This window comes from Prenolepis imparis, unplaced genomic scaffold, assembly GCF_030444845.1.
Source record: "Prenolepis imparis isolate NDT839.2.m4 unplaced genomic scaffold, iyPreImpa1.0 SCAF_6, whole genome shotgun sequence".
In the NCBI taxonomy this organism is placed as follows: domain Eukaryota; kingdom Metazoa; phylum Arthropoda; class Insecta; order Hymenoptera; family Formicidae; genus Prenolepis; species Prenolepis imparis.
In genome coordinates this window covers 7,010,752-7,029,989 of record NW_028141164.1, presented here as the reverse complement: position 1 = coordinate 7,029,989, position 19,238 = coordinate 7,010,752, and the positions used below count along the sequence as shown (strand labels likewise).

General features: G+C 38.4%; 1 protein-coding gene across 3 annotated transcripts in view; it reads right to left on the bottom strand.

The window, feature by feature from the left end:
- Nucleotides 1–19,238, bottom strand: part of LOC145936957 (synaptogenesis protein syg-1) — a 396,806-nt gene that overhangs the window by 17,319 nt on the left and 360,249 nt on the right. For all 3 annotated transcript variants that reach the window (XM_083039649.1, XM_083039648.1, XM_083039647.1), the window contains 4 exons: nt 10,285–10,439; nt 4,612–4,756; nt 2,604–2,734; nt 986–1,145 (listed from right to left, as the gene is read on the bottom strand). In XM_083039649.1, coding sequence (XP_082895775.1) covers nt 986–1,145; nt 2,604–2,734; nt 4,612–4,756; nt 10,285–10,439 — 591 coding nt within the window. The remainder of the gene's footprint in view (nt 1–985; nt 1,146–2,603; nt 2,735–4,611; nt 4,757–10,284; nt 10,440–19,238) is intronic.

Below are 19,238 nucleotides of genomic sequence, written 5' to 3'. Positions count from 1 at the left end.
ATTTACGGACTGAAGAACAACTCGATAACTTCCTTCTCTAAAAATATCTTATGCGTGCGTTAAATAAAAATGTCTGGCGGATATGAGATACACATATAAAAATTTATATGCTACCGCGATGAAAGTAGATATGATTCTCATGATACACCGGACAGAGAGAAAGCCGCAGCATGCGACATGCAGATCGGAGCCGTGTGGAGTTTACACGCATTTATTAAAAGTGCGAGGATGAGGGGAGGGACGCGGCGAGGAATGACCACCGCCCGGCTTTTCGACGGAAGATCGATGGGCATTATTCGCCCGTTCGCTCGAATAGTTTCCCCATTTTTCGCGGCGCAAACGGGAAAAGGATGGGGAGGAAAGAGGAGAGGGAGGGAAATCGGAGTTTGCCGGTTCGGAATAATTTGTTAGTTCGTTGTGGATCGTCCTATTTTTCTTCGTTACATCCAACCTCTCCTCCCTTCTATCCTCGTCCGCCGTTCAACCCTTTCAACTATGTTTTTAATGAATCATCATGCCGACATCTTGATGTTTGACGTTTATTCACGAGTAATATCCTCGGAGCCTCATAAGCCCGGTGACCAATTACGGGGGGACTAGACAGTCGCGATTCTCCCGAAAGCCAGGCTTCTCTCGAAGGCGCTTAATAACGTCGCTATTTAAATGTCAGTCATCGGTTATGTTGTCGCATCGTTTACATCGTATTACATTGAGATATCTGCGACGTTGAGCGCAGCACTTTGAAACAATTATAGGGATTTCGAACAGGGAAAACGGAGTAATCGAGGTCGGAGCTTAGTAAAGTCGGAGCAAGAGCAAAGAAGGTGGAAAGATTATTTTCGACAAAGGAGTTTGGTATTGAGGGAGAATTTGCTCGAAATAAAAATTTTTCATACAAACGAGATGCGCAAATCGAACCGAGCGCTTTTCTAGCGCTTTTCTAGATACGACAGTGATAACGCGATCAATGATAATGGGTACTCACACATGATCTTAAGCTCCACGATATTGCTATAGCCGTCGCCTTCGACGTTGCTGGCAACGCAGGTGTAATTTCCGGCCAGGGACCGATTCACATCTTGGAGAGCCAAACCGTATTGCTGGACTATAACGCCGTTCTTCGCGTTATTCTGAATCACGTTTTCCTGAAACATTCGCGATTAGATCCAAGTGCCATCGTGCTATCTCTCTCTCGCCGAGTATCTCGGTTATTATTTCCAATCTACATGATAATGTACGTCGATGTTGCATATTTCGAAAATGGCCTATCTCTATACAAATATACTCTGCAATTAATCGATCGATAGACTAAAGGGAGACGGAGAATGTACAATTGTACTTTTGCGTATAAAACAATATAATCTGTAATATATATAATCTGTAGCCTCTGTCGACGTAACATTCACATTCGATGTGGAAATAACCCGGCGAGATATAGATAGATGCGTTTCGCTCAGAATAACGGCGGGATTTTACTTAATTAAATGGAGTTTTATTAATATTGAGTTAATGAACTGCCGTGCCAACGACGACATCAGTAAAGTTGAATATTTCGGTATTTACAAAGCATTTATGGACGCCACGCTATAATAATAACGTACTATATTAAACAATACGTAATGACGTCAGCGTGAAGGTAGCGAGGACGCAAAATGTGAATAGACGTCGACGAAAAACGGGAAAAATGCAGGGAGAGGAGACGCGTAATGAGATCTGTGCGAATAACGCCCGCGAACGTAAAAACGACGGCGAAGGAAAATTACACCACCATTTATATCAAGACCGTAATATACTTTCCGTAGTCATCTTCGAAATAGCATAGATCGAGTCTTTGCATGTTACGCGCAAAGAAAAACCGCATTAATGTTTCTCTATCTCTGGAGGTAAAATTTGGGGGAAAATGGACATAAAATTTATTACGTATATTCTATAAAAATCGTTACGATAGTCCTAATGACACGATCGCAAAACGGTCAGAGTGAGATAAGACAACTTTCAGCACGTCTCTCCGTTGTATAAATGAAAAAGTTGATTAAGATAAAAGACGAGCTAATTTAAAATTGCATTAAGAAAGATGCATTTAAGATTATATTAAGGAAGATTCTTGTGTGGCGTAATTGTATTATGTTTGCCTAACGGATGAACATTACAGTTCCCAAGTTAGGTAATATTTAGAGAAGCAGCAGAGGTTTTAGGCATGCGGAAAGTTTGTTTCCTATTTGTCGGTTTCGACTGCAATGGCCATTATTCTGAACCAACAGTTTTAGGTAGAGTCGGAACTATTCAAGCGCAAATATATCACTCGAGAGAATCCAGGAGTCATTGTTCAAATTCAAGCTTTGAGCTTTCTCAATTCATTTGCGTTGTGTGAACATATATACACACAAGTTGTCAGTTGTCAGTTGTCATATATACAATTTTTATTTAGTAATTAATCTTATCTATTAATCCACTGGTATTCTTAAATAATGTCTGTCTACTTTTACCATATTTCGTCGATTTAAAACAGCATATATATATATATATATATATATATATATATATATACAATATGCACGAATGTATATACGACATAGAAGACCTTTTTCAAAGATTTTACTTACATTATGTTTCCATACGACTTTGTAGGCACCCGGATTCGCACGAACTTTGCACTCGAAATATACGTCATCGCCTTCTTCGATGTCATCCGGATTCATGTTCGAGCCGAGCTGCAGATGCAAGATCGGAACAACTGCAACGAGAAAGTATACGTAACGTGAGTTATTTGAAATAATCTACTTATTTATTTTTGTAATTTACAAATGACTATTTATCCCATAAACGCAAATCAATATCCGTTTAAGCAATTAAAAATTGAGAGAAGGACATATACAAGATTTAAACAAGTCCAATTTTTCTCAAATTATTGACGGAAAGTTAGTTACCTAGCGTTTCAGGGAAATAATTAAAAACAGGCATCTCATATGTGTTATATGAGCATTACAATTTTAAATTTATATTCTTAAATTCATACATATAAGTTTATTTTAAAAAATTAAATTATTTTTGTATTATTTTCTATTTTGATTAGACGTTGATTAAAAGGCTTCTTTTTTTATACGACATATATAAAACTTATCCCTATTCAATTTTAATTGTCATATATTGACAGAGAATTAAACTATAGCAACTACTAACTTAATCTACGAATCTCTATTTACAAAGATATAACTTGTTTATCGAAAACAATAGACTTGCCTTGCATTGTGACTTGTATTCGGGTTTTCGAATTCGCGAGATGTCGGCAGCGCGCCGCGGCAAGTGAAATAAATCGCCGTCGCGCCGGACGTTCCATTTTGGCCGCCGTCGTTGACGTCTCGTTATTGTGATTACATTCGCGTTTGCACGAACGTAATCTATATCGACGGTCTTGTTTCGGCCTGCCAGGCTTTTAACCCGTTTACCATACCCGATGCGTACATACACAGCTGTACGTGCTATATGCACGTGTTGACATATATGTATGTATATACATATATACCATGCACGCGGATTTTTCGATGTGTCGATTGCGCGAAGAGCGACACGCGTTTATGAGTTTAGGACTTGATGAATCACTGCCAACTTGTTTTTATGCGGCGATGTACGCGTCTGACGCATAACAATTCGCATCCGAATTTTCGAAACGTGTTTTTGTATATGTATCATATACGGTTATATTCTCAAATAGTACAAACATATATACAAGGTAATCTTCGTAACGATCGCCATGAATATATATGATTTTCTGTTTATGATTTTTTTGTCAAATTATCAGATTATAAATACCTTAAAAATCGTAGCGAATGTTACGAGGACCACTTTGTATATTATGTCCTTTACAAGGAGAAAAAGAGAATTTCAGACAGCCGATCGGAGCGCGAGCCCGTTAAAGTGAAATTTTTGCTAGGATAACATAGAAATGTTTACCGTACGCGTAACAATTTCATTCCCGATGAGACTTGCGTTTACTTTCATAGTCATATAAAAATAAAAAGCGAATACCGTGCGTTTATTATACACTGAGAAATATTCTTTTACTCGTTTGTTTTCATTGCGTGGCAGGGCATAAAAGGGAGAAATGATTGCGCGTTATTGTCTTGTAATAATGTTGGATCTGGAGCATTTTGTTGGCGCGTTCGCACAATATTGACGGCGGTGTGTTAATGAATAATGATATCAGTGATAATAATGCCGGCTCCGCAGAGCGTATCGTGTTGCCATTACGAGTATGTAAACTCGTGGTTTACCCCAGCTATTGGTTTGTGATCTGATATTATCCTCGTCCAATTTTTTTTTATACTGCCTATACCAATATCGTGTATGTACAGTATGTATTGTAATTATTCTGATTATGCAGACGGTAGTATGTCGTCGGGAATAATATTCAACAAAACATGTGTATTACGCTATTGTTATTATTATTGATAAATGCAAGACAAAACATATCGCGCATAATCTATATAATCGTTGAATATTGTTCTCTTTATTGAGCATTCGCGATTCGAATGGAAATTATTGAGAGATCTTTTTAATTTTCATCGCTTGCGTGTAACTCTCTTCATTCAATATGTGAGAATGCATACTTACAAAAAACATTCAGTTTCCACGTATCCTCTGCTATACCGCGTTGAAGCTTAGAATTTTCAGCCCTGCACGTGATAACTTTATCATGATCTAATAGAGTAGGCTGAAATGTTAAGATGGAAGTCGTCATATTACCATCCTGCGAAACCTGCAACAAAATTGGGTCATATTCATTTCATTATTATTATTAACGCTATTATTCACTATCGATTAACGAGAAAAGATACTTTATGCAGTTTCAGTTATAAGATGAGATAATATAAAGCTATTATAACTATACATCGTATTAATTTTATATATTGACGCGGTTTCGAGTTCAGAGAGTATCGGATTTATATAAAATTATTCCCATAATCGATATATCGAAATTATAATTATACGTTACATATTTTAATGTGCCTTATGCCGTATCCGTTAATTGCATTCCCGATATTTTTTGCTACAGCGCTCTATTAAAGTGCGCATCGTGCACGAGTAATTAGATCACCCGTACTTAATGCTAATGCTTAATATGAACGCGTTATCTGTTTTGTTAATAGCGATAAATGAACAATTTGCGACAGCATCAGTTATATCCACCCATTATCAGTTACGATACAGTATCAACATTTTGCTTATTTATTATTTTGCACAGGTTGTTACGTTTATTAATTTGCAAGCGTTTCATTAAAGTTTCGCTACTAATTAGCGTCGACGCCAGATATCGCGTCGTGTAGTAGATGCAGAAACATGATATATGCATTTTAACATGATGCCGCTATAAGAGAGGAGCTAATTATAATCGACTAAGACAAGATACCGTAAATGTTTCGTAATTATAAACTATATACGCAGTTGTGATTTTCGAAACAATTTTTTTGAACGATTTTATCTAAAAGATAATCTCGAGCCAAAGGATGGTATAGCTTTAGCGGGTGTAATTATTCCTACTCGCGCGTTTGAGGTAAGGGCGTATTGGGGCTTATAAGCTAAGCGTTAATCCGGCGATAAGTCTTAATGACCGGACGAGTCAGTCTAGGAAGCGTTTATCACCCACCTTTGTGGTGTAATAGTACCTGACTTTCACGTGAGTATTTCACCCCCTTACGAGTGAATGTAACTTTAACGTAACCGACACGAAACCAGCTTCTGTATTTGCGTAAATCCACACGAGGTGTAGTAGGTCTCGTCAGAAAACATGTAATTATCAAACATTTATACACAACCACATCTTTGACGCTCACGCGCAAATCTTTCTTTACGAGCAAAAATCTATATAGAGTATATCTACAAGATACTATACGAAATTTTAATAGTATAAAAATTTTGATAGATTAATTACAGTTGAACATCCTAGTACAAAAATATCAAGATACTTAATAAATATCGTAATAGCTTTCAAACCGTAAGATCGCGAATTTAAGATTCTAATTATACTCACAAATGTATCTAGATCTGTACGTTTCAATTTTCATAGTTCAGATAATATCAATTTTCGCTATTCAATTATTATAATTTGATCGACAGAAATAACATTAATCTTCGTTTTAATTAAAAAGTGTTTGTATGTAACGTATAATTACAATAATTTCTATTTCCAAAATATGTTTTGAGAGAAGTAAAATTGTGTGCTTTTATTAAATTTAATAATTTTAATAATTAAGATTAAGTGACTTTTTAGTAAATTGATTTCAATTGAAATTAACTCATTATCAAAGTTATGATAATTGTTCTCGCCATTTCTCACAAATTTTCTACGAATAAATAATAAAATCATCAGCTCTAGATTATAGTGTGATTCGATTTTGATGCAACTATAACTAAACAATTCGCTCTCTCTCTCTCTTACTGAAACTGTAATAAATTCGTGCAGCAACGACGAGAGTGACAACGAACTATCTCATCATGTTTGCGATCGCGTCTTATCGTGTCACTATATTGGTCAGGCTAATGGATTTCTCAAAGCTAATTGACGTCTCTAAATTAGCAGCCTTCAATCAAAAGCTTACGTTGATGTGCTTTCGTATCATAAAAGAGATCTGTTGCATTTGTCACTCAATTAATGAAAATCGTTCCATTTTATTCGTTCGTGTAACGAACTCAATCGCTTTCTTGAATATAGCTTGTAGAATATGGCTAAATATTGAAATCATATAAAATCATACAAATAAATCAAAATTTCTTTGAGTGTAATATTAATTAGAATCTTCAACAATAGTGAATAAAAACGTATGTGTAATAAATATATTTAATTACGTTGAATATGAAAATGAAAATTTCTATTCAGTTGTTTAAATTTCGAGAATATATCACAAACAAATGCATATAATGTATATATAATATATACGAGTTTTCGCATTTTATAAACAAGAAAAGAAACAGTTTCATGCATGTAATAAGAATGCTGCGATTAATAAGCTATATGCATATCTCGTCCCATTAAAAATATTAAAGTTGCAACCGTGCAATTCCCTTAAGAGCGTGATTAAAATCATGTTAATACGTTTTAAAAAAGGCACGCAACTTTTCAAGTAGTTTTCGTAGAAGTATGGGTAAGTAATAAGTATGGGTCGTAATAATGACGCGATAGAAAAACGCAAGCGTATCTCGAAAGGAAAGAAAATACAACGAGATGTAATCCTCTTATCTTAAATCTATCTTAATCTATCTATCTTAAATCTTAAATTTATAGCATTGTAATCGATCTCGTCGAGAATATATTTACGATTACAGTTGTTACTGAATTTCGCCCGATACTCTTTTGGGGAGGGAAAAAAAAAACGAAATTTCTTAACGAACAATATATATTTCAAAGCAGATTGGCTGATGAAGAGATTGAAACTTTTGCATCGCAGTGTACGTATATGCGGGGATGCGATGGAGCCCGGAACAAAATTGGCCCGAAATTCGCGCGGCGGTCATAAATCGGCAAAGTCGAATCACCCACTGCCAACTATACTGTCCACAATCCACCCTCTCCGTTTCACCCCTGCGTTTTTCTACCCCTCCCCCCTCTCTCTTTCTCTCTCATCCCTGTTCGCCATGCCTCGATATGTCTACCGGTACCGAACTTCATTCGACACCGCGATATTATGACGTATAACGCGAGATAGCGCGAACGTGTCAGAACTCTGGATGCCGCCTGCCTGGCACCGGCCAACAACGTGATCGTTATTTGCGGCGGAAAATATCAGCTCTTTGAATCTCTCCGCCACTGCGGTGGATCATCGTCGATCACAAGCGTGGGCGCGAGATCGATCGGGTCGGCGAATCGTTATTGCAAAATTCACGTATACGGATGGCAGCGAGAGGCTCGCGCCTGCACCCTCGCCCTCATTTTTCATTCGGAAAGTTTTACCGCATCTCGATTATGCACGGGATAGCCGGCGAGAGAATGACGTTACGCGAAATTTCTGCATGCAGAGATCAACGAGATCTTTATGATTCCTTTGATCATAATTTATTATAAATTTCTGCAATTAAATAATCTGCGTATCTTTGTATCTATAATATTATACGAATTGTCGCGTGAATTTGATCGCAAAATGTTGTTTATTGACGCAGAGAAATATTCGAATAGTACGCGTGAAATCGAATTCTTCAAAAGAATCATGGATAAGACGATAATCGAAGAGAATAATTGAAGTAGGTACAGTTAGTTTTTCAATATTCGTTTCGATTTCGTCCGACGAATTGTGTTTTAGACGGATTTTCTGGTAGAAAAAAAAAATGTTCAATAAATATAGAGTTTGATGCTATATCAAAGTTCACAAATACAATGACAATTTCGTCATGGTTGCGTTTGCAAAAAACAGCATATCTGACTAGGTTTACGTTTTAGTAATTTAAGACCTTTTTTAAAAAAATGTGCTAAAAATTTAAGTAAAATTTAGAGTAAAATATAATTACGCGTTTGTATTGTTCTACATTTAGCACACTATATATATTTCTCCCAACATTTGAATCTTAGTCATAGAACTATTGACAAGTCGTCGGATGATGGATGATGTCCATCGCTTCATAGTTACGTATGTACCATCTATATTAGGTAACTTTGTCCTGCTCCTAGATCAAATAGATCTCCTTAACGTCAAATATCTCAAATTCGCATCTATCATTGCTCGAATTACACAATTAATTGAAAAAGCAAAAAGTATTTGGCCACGCAGACTAAAATATATCGAACATCGCATGTAATCGAACATCGTATAAGTATATAATGGTATCGAACATCGTATAAGTATATAAAAAATGTGACATTATGACATGTACATTACAAAACTTGCTAAAATTCAAGAAAAATGTAATCTGAATATATTCTAATCCAATACGTATTTTTGGTATCACATCTTCTCTTCCAAGAGAAAAAATTGACTAATCTTTTCCGTTCATTCGTGAAGGAGTAAAAGAGCTGTCTCTTTGTACAATGACGAATTCAATCGCGTACGTTTACCGTTCGAGACGAAACCCTTTGGAAAAACTCTTACAAGCGGCAGTCTTACAGCGAGAGATTCGAGCGGCGTGTACATCGAGATGCAATTTGGGGGGCGGTTGGATCAAAGAATCACGTTTCAGGAAGAGTTTGCGCCGCGGAAATGCAAGACGGGCGTAGATCGATGATTCGCTCGAGAGTCGAGTATACGTATATATGTATATGTATATATACGAAGGAGAGTTTCCTCGCGATGTTAGGATCAAAGAGCGGGGGAGACGCGCACGCGAGATAGAGACGAGGGGGCGCGAATCGCAAGAGAGCGAGAGATCACGAAAGCATATTGCCCGGCTATCCGGTAATTGCGCCATGGCGTGTCGGAGGGGAAGCTTAATGGCAACGATGCAAATACCGATACCGGTCGCTAATGTCAGTGATTTCGTGGAAGAACGGGCATCTCCTCGAAGGAGATTTCGCGTTCGTTTCGAATCGCGCGGTTTTTTGAGCCCCCTCTCGGTCCGGCGCGTTAACTCTCCTCGGTAGAATTCCGGCTGTTTTTTTCTTTCCAAATTTTCGCCAACGTGGATCATCTCGCGACGGCAAGTTGGCGTGACCCTAAGACGTATTAGAGTTCCGCCGAATAAGAATTTCATAGATTGGAGATATGTCATATTACAAATAAAAGATCGGCGTGACGCGAGGAGCAGATAATGGAGATCGATCATCTCGGTATCGTATCGATGATACCATTAGCGCGGAGCGAGTTAGGTGGCGAAGAGAAAATAGGCTACGATGAATCATTTTATTTTTTTTTTTCACTCTATATACACTTCGGCGCGCGAAAACGCAGAATAGGAAATTATTTTACGGTTCGCGTCGGGGTTCGTTCGATTTGTTTCCCTTTCTACTACTAGTATTTCGCCTATGACGGTTGTCACACATTAATTTTACTCGCGCGGCATTTTATCAATAGAATTCCAAAACGAATATCGAATATCGTGTTTTTGGCACTCGAAATAGTTACGTGAAATCATACATGCAGAAAAAAGTAATCGTCCTAGATAAAAATATGAGTTGACATTTTTGACAAACCTTTTTAAGCGCTTTGAAAAAAAAATTAAGAGAAAAATTATTTTTTATTTTTGGAAAGAGTAAATTAATGATAACCGCGCGAGAGTTTATTTCATTAAAAAATGTTTTCTCGTGCAAGACATATCTTTCTTGACGGATAACGTATCGTTCGATCGAAGCTGTATAGGCCTTACCTTGTTTGTGTGATTGTCGAGCCTCTTGCCATCCATGTACCAGGACAGTTCGGCCGGCGGCCTTGAACCGACTGTCATACAGTTGATGTCGTACTTCCGATTCGCGCTTAGAGGCGCGTGTTCGCTGCTAAGTATCGTCACGCTCAAGGGCCTCACTGAAACACGAAGAGGATCGAGGTCGATCACAAGTGTGGACCACGTGAATGGCGCGCGGACGTTGATGGACGCTCGATCAAAAAGCACGAACAAGAATTGCGGCAGCTGCGGAATTGCGGTGCTTAGAGCGGCCACGGACTTGCACCACCGTCCGCCCGCTCCTTAATGCGTTTTAAACGAGTGGTACCACGCTACAGTTACCACCCTGAACGTATTGCCGCAAAACCTACACCCTGATAGCCTCGGGGAGACAGCAGTGGCGCGCTAGCTCCGAACCGCGCCTCTCATAGATTAAGGACTGGGCGGGCGTTTTACGTTGATTAATTGAGCCAAGTATTGAATAGCGCACAGACAAAATGGAGTTAAACATCAATCTTTAGCCTAATCTCGGGGTATTGCAGAATTAACTGCCAGCGCGATAACAACGTGCAACGTTGATGCCCTGTCGTCTCTGCAATCGTATTAGCACAATTTTCTTTCAAATAAATATTAATAAAGTATAAACGTAGGAGATGATTGACTGTCAGATAGAAATACAAATAATTAAAAAATCTCGCAAGAGTAATGTATAAATTATTAATAGTAAAACTGAAATTATTAGCTTTCAATATTAGAAATGTATGTTTCAATGGAGAAATACATCAATACTTGAACAAAAGTCGATTACTTAAAAGTCTCGTGAGCGGAGCGTACGCTCAATGTTTACGAGACATTAAATTGCCTCTTGCAAGAGCGTCACGGTAAGTGTCACGGTATTGACATCTCGACGACGTGGATGAAAGTGCCGATATAGTCGCCCGATTCAACCGCGAAATAAGTCTCGGTTGAATCACCCACACCCCGGCATCTTTCCATCGAATTTAATCGTCAACGGCTCGGCAAAGGAACGTCTTTCTTCGCTACGTCGGGGAACGAAAAAAGTGCGGGTGCGACGACGAAAGACCGGCTACGAGAAAGAGAGAAAAAGAGAGATAAGGACGAACGTAGTTCGGCATAAATAGAGAGAGAGAGAGAGAGAGAGAGAGAGAGAGAGAGAGAGAGGCAGAGGAGAGATTTTTCATTCAACTCGCACACCACCGCGCTCAGGGAGAGTCTGGAATTAAACTTTCAGTACGCCGAACTTTTGACTCCAATGAAAAATTTTCCTCTCTTCTTTCCTTTCGCCGCGCGCGTCCACCATTACCTTCACCTTCGCTAACCTTAATCTACCGGCTACAATCTCGCCCGTCGTGTTCAATCGGCATATTGGTGCTAAAAGCACGATTATTGGCATAAGCCACCGGTACTCGAGAGTCTATATACAATCGCGTTGCATATTCGCATCATGCAATTCTGTGTTTATGCGGTAAACGTAGCTTCGTAATTCCGTCTTCAATGCGCTATTCAATTCTCTGATCTTCAATTCTGTGTGCTTGAAATGTCATTAGATGATCTTCAATATCTTTCGAACGTTATATTTTATTTCCGTAATCTCTCGTTTGTACTTATTAGTAATTTTTTTTGATCACGAAAAGGATAAAATATGCGCGCACACATGTTCTTAATTTTTTGCAAATTAATGAAAAATTATTATTAACTTTCCCTTTTTCTCCATCCCTCGTTATGATGCGTTACAGCGCTTATTACAGGGAGTCGACCCTTTTAATCTGTCTTCTCTTTTTCTCATGTTTATTATTTCGTTATTACGAATAAAGCAACGCGTGCACATTTTTTTGCTTTTTCGTCATTACGTGAGTGGACTAGGGGGAAAGACGTGACTAGGAACAACATTCTTCTCACGTTGTATAAACGTTCGTCAGCTTTTGCGCGGGCTGTATTGTAAGCCCTCGACGGATAGTCATGACGAACGAAGGGTTGTGCGAAAAAGTGCGTCAGTGTCCATTAGATGACCCACTGAATGTCCAGCGAGCATGTGAACGCGTCACGATCACATCGCACCGATGATCTAATGGATGTCTGATGGATGACGCGAACCAGATTTATACAAATAATGGTTTCGGCGAATGCCTTTCTCACTTTTATTGCAAGTTTTTAGGTTAATAAATTTTATAAACAAAAAATATTTCCTGAATATTATCTCATATTTTGCGAGACACGCATTACATATCTATAAATAATAGCAAGAATAATTTATTAAACGGAATAATTATTTAATAGTCTAGACTTTATAAGTCCATTAAATCCTTTTACATTAAATGAATAATTAAAGTAACATATAATCGCGAAAGACTTTGTTTAAGAAATGTATTATTACTAGTTTAGTTTGAAACGTAATAAGAGAGCTTAAAAATTCTTTTATTGCGTATTGAACTATATTATACTTTTTTCAGTCGGAGAATTCAGTGCAATTTTCATAATGAATCCGTATCTTGAGCGAAACAGAAATAAGACTTTATCTCGTTTTACTTGGCGAAATAAAATTTTAATTGGAGCTCATTGAAGAAGAAAATAAACTATTACAAGAAACCGATAATACAATGGCAAGTAATCTATCGGTATGCAATTTATTCGATATTATAAAGAATACTGATAATTTCCGTTCTGATAATTATTATTTCTACGATAAAAATAAACGTTTATAATATCTCTCTCTCTCTCTCTCTCTTTCTCTCTCGTTATATATATATATATATATATATATATATATATATATATTTGTATTTAAGTGCCTGGAGTTGCTTACAATTAGACAGACAAACTGTAAATAATGCCAATAAAGAACGCCGATGGGGGCATCAAATACGATCGTTCTTCGGGATTGTCGACGATCGCGAAAGTATTCGATGCAGTTCGGATAAGAGGCAGGGAACGACGGAATAAAAACGGTACTAACGAGATCGGGAGTGCAAAAAAAAGGGTTAAAGAGAAAGGATGGAGAACAGAACGAAAGAGAGTGTTAGAGGGGAAGATAGAGCAGCCGGGTAACGAACGAGCGGACGAGGTTGAACTTATTGCTATCGCGAATTGAAAATACGTCCGTGCTTAATCCGGCGGGGGCTTACGGTCGCGCGTTTGCATATCCCGGTCGTCTACTCTTCTGCCCGGATATCCCGTAGCTACCCTCGGTATAGTTTTTGGTGAGAGTCCGCGCCGTGCCACATCGCCCGTTACTCTCTATGTTTATTCGTATCTCGCTTTATTACGTTTCCGGATTAATGCAAAGTTACAGACAAAAAGATTGTAGGTAATAAATGTACTGGTTGTGTGTGTGTGCGCGCGGCCACGCACCGAATAAAAACAGAGAGCGTATCCGCCATGTATCCGGGCGAATAATGTTACATAGATGGACCCACAAACAGAGAGATTCTCGCTTCGCTTCTCCCTTTTTTACCACATCGCGAAAAATGCAAAACGATGCCTCTTCAACGTGAGCCTGAGCAGCAACATGTGTCATTCTAAACATAACACATGCTTGAAAGATACATGTTAAATTGTCTCTATTCAAGGCACCTGTTAAACTTTATTTATTCATTTAAGATGCGCGAGATATTGAAAGAGATGTCGAAAGATACTTAAAAATTCAATATATATACATCTTTTTATAAGATGTGTGTGTAACAAAAATTATAAAAAATATTAATATATCTTAAATAACATTCATCTTTTTATTCAGATTGTGTGAGCTAATTTTTTGCGAAGATTATTAATCTTACTAATTGATATTTAATAGAATTTACGAAATAAATATAATTCATTAAAATTAACGAAAAACATGATAAATAGAAGTTATAATAATCAACCGCAATAATAAAGAACCATAAAGACTAAGAGCTTAAAGAATTAAGGAAAGAAATTGATTATTTTTTTATTAAGCTATACTTTTTAGATGAAGATTGTTAAATGGAATGAAGGTACTATCGCTTTTTATATCACATAAAATGTATATGAGGGTGACTATGATGAGTGTAATTAGCATTGAAGTTTGCGGAACTGCGATATTACATTGTGCGCATTGGCGCTCTAATGAGTAACTCCGGGCAACGCGCCGTGTGTAAATTTGTTGGTCGACTTCTGTACGTTAGTAGAAACGGACGGAAGGACGCTAATGAGTAGGCGAGACGGACCGCCTGACGCCGTGGACGCTGTTTGAATAGGGCGCAAGACAAAGTTAACTCGAATTGGATAGTAGATGAAGAGTCTGCGAAATAGCGCGAGTACGACGGGCAAAATTAACGGCAATGGATTTTCTGTTTGCAAGGAATCGCGGCTATTGAGAATCGCCCCTTCGTGATTTCGATCGTCCAAAAGCGCGTCCTACCTAAAGTCCTCCTTTGCGGAAAACCTCGAACGAGAACAAGATATTGCGAGATCGACGCGCGAATGTGCGTTTTGCCCGAAAGTCATTCGCAAATGACGTCATGGCCGCGCTTTTATTTGCGTTCATTAGCAATTGCATCATGTTATGAAACTTTATATAACGGCGATCGAAAACAGCGGTGTTTCTAGAAACTTTGTTCAATGGCCGAGTTCCGTAAACCAATTATCCGTTATTTCGTCCGTGAAATGATTGCGGCCGCGCTTGTATAAGTTTCCCGCGGATCGACGCGTATCGACGTGTTGCGCGTGTGTAATTTATTTATCTCGTAGTATATATTTTCACTGTATATGTGTATATATAATACGCACCCGCGTAGTGCGTTCTAATAAATCGAATTAATTCGAGAATTTCATGGAAACTTCGTTGAGATACGACGTGTGCAAACGCTTGTAATCCATTCTGATTGTAAACCTTGGCGTTATAAAAAACATTCCGACTCCTCGTACAATTCGACGAATTTTTATAATATGGGTATGCAATATTTTCAAAAGTATCAGGAACAATTACGCAGCAGCCGATCAGCTGACAATGACAGATCTGACGTAGAAAATTCTTATAGTTCCATTTTCCTTAATTCCACGCTTCCTCCGTGAACAACATTTATCCTGCTCAGCAGTGATCACCAATAACATTAATCAAGAACGTTTCCCGCCACGCCAGCATGTCGCTCGACAGCGGTCCGACTTTATTCGTCGTGGTCTGTACGTCTCTTGACGATTCTTGGAACATTTACGGCTCTCTCGTTACGTTGTCGGCGAGATCTCTCACAGTGCGAGTGAGGAAAGAGGCGAGGGTCGCGCCGAGGGAACATTTGTAAATGCACGGCCGCCGTATATAACACGGGCGTTTCTACAGCTGCAGATATTGTTCACGGGTAACACAGCCTCGTCTCGGGATCACACGAGACTCACTCGACTTCAACCGTAGTCTGAGAGGGCTCTCCTGTCTCCTTCAGAGTCTCCTGTCTCCGGTATACAATCAAGCCTCCGGCAGTTCGAGGACTTGTACCTCCTTCATTGCTTTCTCTCTTCCTCACGGTTCCTCATGTTCCTCATGTTCTCTTTCCTTTTCCATCCCTTTCTCTCTCTGTCTCTCTCTTCGGCTATTCTATCGGTGGCTTACTCCGTTGTCAGTATCGTTGTCGTCGTAACTGTATCACCACCAGATACCACAGAGGGAAACGCAAAGGCCATCTCGTCTTGCCTTTAACTACCTAAGAGTGTGCGCACACGACTCGGTATATCTTCTTTATTTCCTTCTCGTTGTGTATTTTTTATGGAACTTCTTTTCTGCTTCTTCGATGATGCGTTTCCCTTTGTAAATTTTTGCGCGTACTTCGCGAGTTACGTCGTTTATTAACGGTATCGAGAAATTCGTAAAACATTAACTTTTGATGTCGCGGTGAACTACTTTCAAAAGAATTACAGTCTATATTAAACTTGGACAAAAATACAATTAAGAGCAAAGTGTCTTTTAAACGGTACAAATATAGGTATCCTTCCAGAGTTACGGTTCATTCGGTATCTAGGTCTAAATAAGATTCTTGTGTGAGTTTGTAAGTTTGTATTCTTGTGTAAGTAGAAAACTCGTTTCTGAAGTTATTCTTAATGATGATTCTTAAAATAATAACTTATAAGATAATTTAAAGACATCTTAAAATATAAGAGAAATCTCAATTCTTTAATAATTTAGCAACATTATGAAAGTTGAGATTTCATAAACATTGGCGACTAATATAAGATGTTTTTATTATGACAATATAAATGAACAAAATTGAGTGATAATATTGTAAAAAATATCGAAAGTGATTCTCTATAAAACATAATTTTTCTTTTCTTATCGAATGTCCATATTCTTATTAGAATACAAAAAAAAAAGAACAATTTATGAGTATCAAGTAAATTTATTTTTAATTGTTTATAGTTTCTTCACTCTTTTGCATATATAAGATAAAATCTAATAAAATGAAAACATCTATTTCTATTATATTCGCAAAACATTTAAATATTAATTCAGAGTCATTAGATATTTTTATTATTTAAATTACCTTAATAATAAGACTCATCACATATCTTATCTAAAATATTAAATGTATTTAATTATACATTTGCAATTATCTTCCAGAAAATCGTTTCTCATATGTAGAATACATAAAATTAATATATATATATATATATATATATATATATATGTATATATATATAATGGCTGAAAACTCGCTTCTATAATCTTCATATCTTGAGACATTTGTAGATTTTATACATTTATATGGCGAATTAAATATTCAAATATTCCAGGGTTAATAGTATCGGTGAGTCTCTAGTGTATACTATTGTTGTCTCTGATCGTTATTCCATTCTATCCGTGGTACGATTACCATATTTATAGAAAAATAATAAATGTTCCCCCTGAATGAAAAAGAAAAGTAAATGTCGACGGAGCGGAAAAAGCAGGAGATTCGCATAAAGAAATCTCGCCTAATCTCGGGAAATGATATCGCGGATTCCCGCCGACGTAGTACGCCCGGGAGAGCCGCAAAAACGACCGAATAGTCGGTGATCGGACGGGGAGAGTAAAACGAGCTTTTCTCTTTCCTCTCCCGGGAGGGAGCCAGTTTTCCAGCGAACTCTTCCCCGAAGAGTTTCTCAATTTTCAATTCCATGAATACTCACGCGCGGGCGCGACGCGACGTCCCTCTGCCCAAAATGGCCACCGTGGATCCCATCGATATGGATCTTTTTGTCTCGCGCGACTTATCAGCCGCGACGGTGAGGGAGGAGAGCCGTATTGAAAAATCGTCGATTCCATTAAAAGTTGAGCGGATTTCCGGGGCTCGGTGTGATTCTCACCCGCCTCACGTCACAGCTCTAAAAAGATCAGCTCGGCGCGGCTTCTGAATGCTCGCTCCGTGTCGCAGAAAGCGACCTGATCACCAACAGCCAATCCGAAAGCTAACTCTCGTCGACATTACGAGTCTTTTTCCCGGGCTTCTTCCTTTTTTCCCTTCCGTCTCTTTCCATCCGCGGGGTGAGCTTACTCTCTATTTCTCCCTCTCTATTTCTCTCTTCATTCGCGTACCATCCGTATTCTCCGCGACCAATCTCCAAGTTCGTCGCACTGTAAATCAGGCCCACCGTCACCCAATTTCGCCGGCTGACTCCATTACCAGCCAACTGCCCTCTAATTAGTCAGGCTCGATTAGGTTGGGGTGGATCGGGCCGGGCCGGGCACAACGAGGTAGTGCCGGGATTTGTTCTCCATTCCTCTCGAGAGAGCGCCGATTCAATCCCAAGGTCGTCCTCCTCCTCGCTCTTCGGAACCACCATATTATACCTTCTCGACCTCTTCTATTTTCATCCCCGCTTACGGCACAGCTATTCTGCCGCGTGTAATTCTATTCCTGCCTTTCTCTCTCTTTCTCCTTGTCTTTATCCCTCGCATTTCTCTCTTTCTCTCTCTTTCATTCGAACTTCCTCCTTTTCACGTTTTAATGAAACGATAACGTACACGTGATCTCGTTTCGTCCGTTGTCCGCGTTCGTTCGCTTTTGATGTAATCCCTCATTTGTGTTGCCGCTTGCATCTCGACAGAGCGCTCGGCTTTTTGGTGCAGAGTGACTGCGTATAGTACCGACTAATTAAATTCGCAAGTCGGTGATCATACAAACGGTTAATATCGTTGATCTACATATTCAGCACATTATTTAGCAGTCGGAAAGTATTGATATACTTACTATACGCGATATTAATCGCTCGACATGTATTTCGCGATTTGTATTAATGATTCGTTGATGTGTATATTATATATAATATGTCAACTGTGTGTGGGAGGTCAAGCAAAGATTGAGAAATGGGAAAAGGATCGACCCCTGTTAAGACTTACTAATAAGGATATCGCAAATAAGCTCTATAAATCCAGAATATCACGTTCGATACGGTACGATTCGATCAAAGGTTAGTCAGACTGATTCGTTACATTAATCTTCCCGAGCTTTTTTTCTTTTTTTTTCTCCCGGTGAAAGCTCGACCTTTCTCGTAAGCAAGATTGAAACCTTTCGTCTCCGATTTCGTCGATTCGAATTACCAACGATTACCAATCACATGACGCGGAAAATTGTTGAGGAAGAAGAAAATACAAGAGATTTTCTTTCTTTATTAATATTGTTGTATTATGTGTATTCACGAGCATCATCAGCGTTAGATGAAAACATTCTTTTACGCTTACGTAGTAAACACGCGGTGTTGTATAACTTTATCTTTAATCATCTTAAAATATACGCAAAATAAACGTATAAAAGTTTATTAAAAACATGCGCGTATAAATGTTTAATGTATACTTGCTATTTTAATTTAAGACGTCGCGCAGACGTTACGTAACGCGACGTAAGCATTTGCGATGTTCTAAAACGGCGTATAAAATGTACAAAGTTCGCCTTGTTAAGCGCCGAAAATAAACGAAAACCATTACTTCTGCAAGGAGA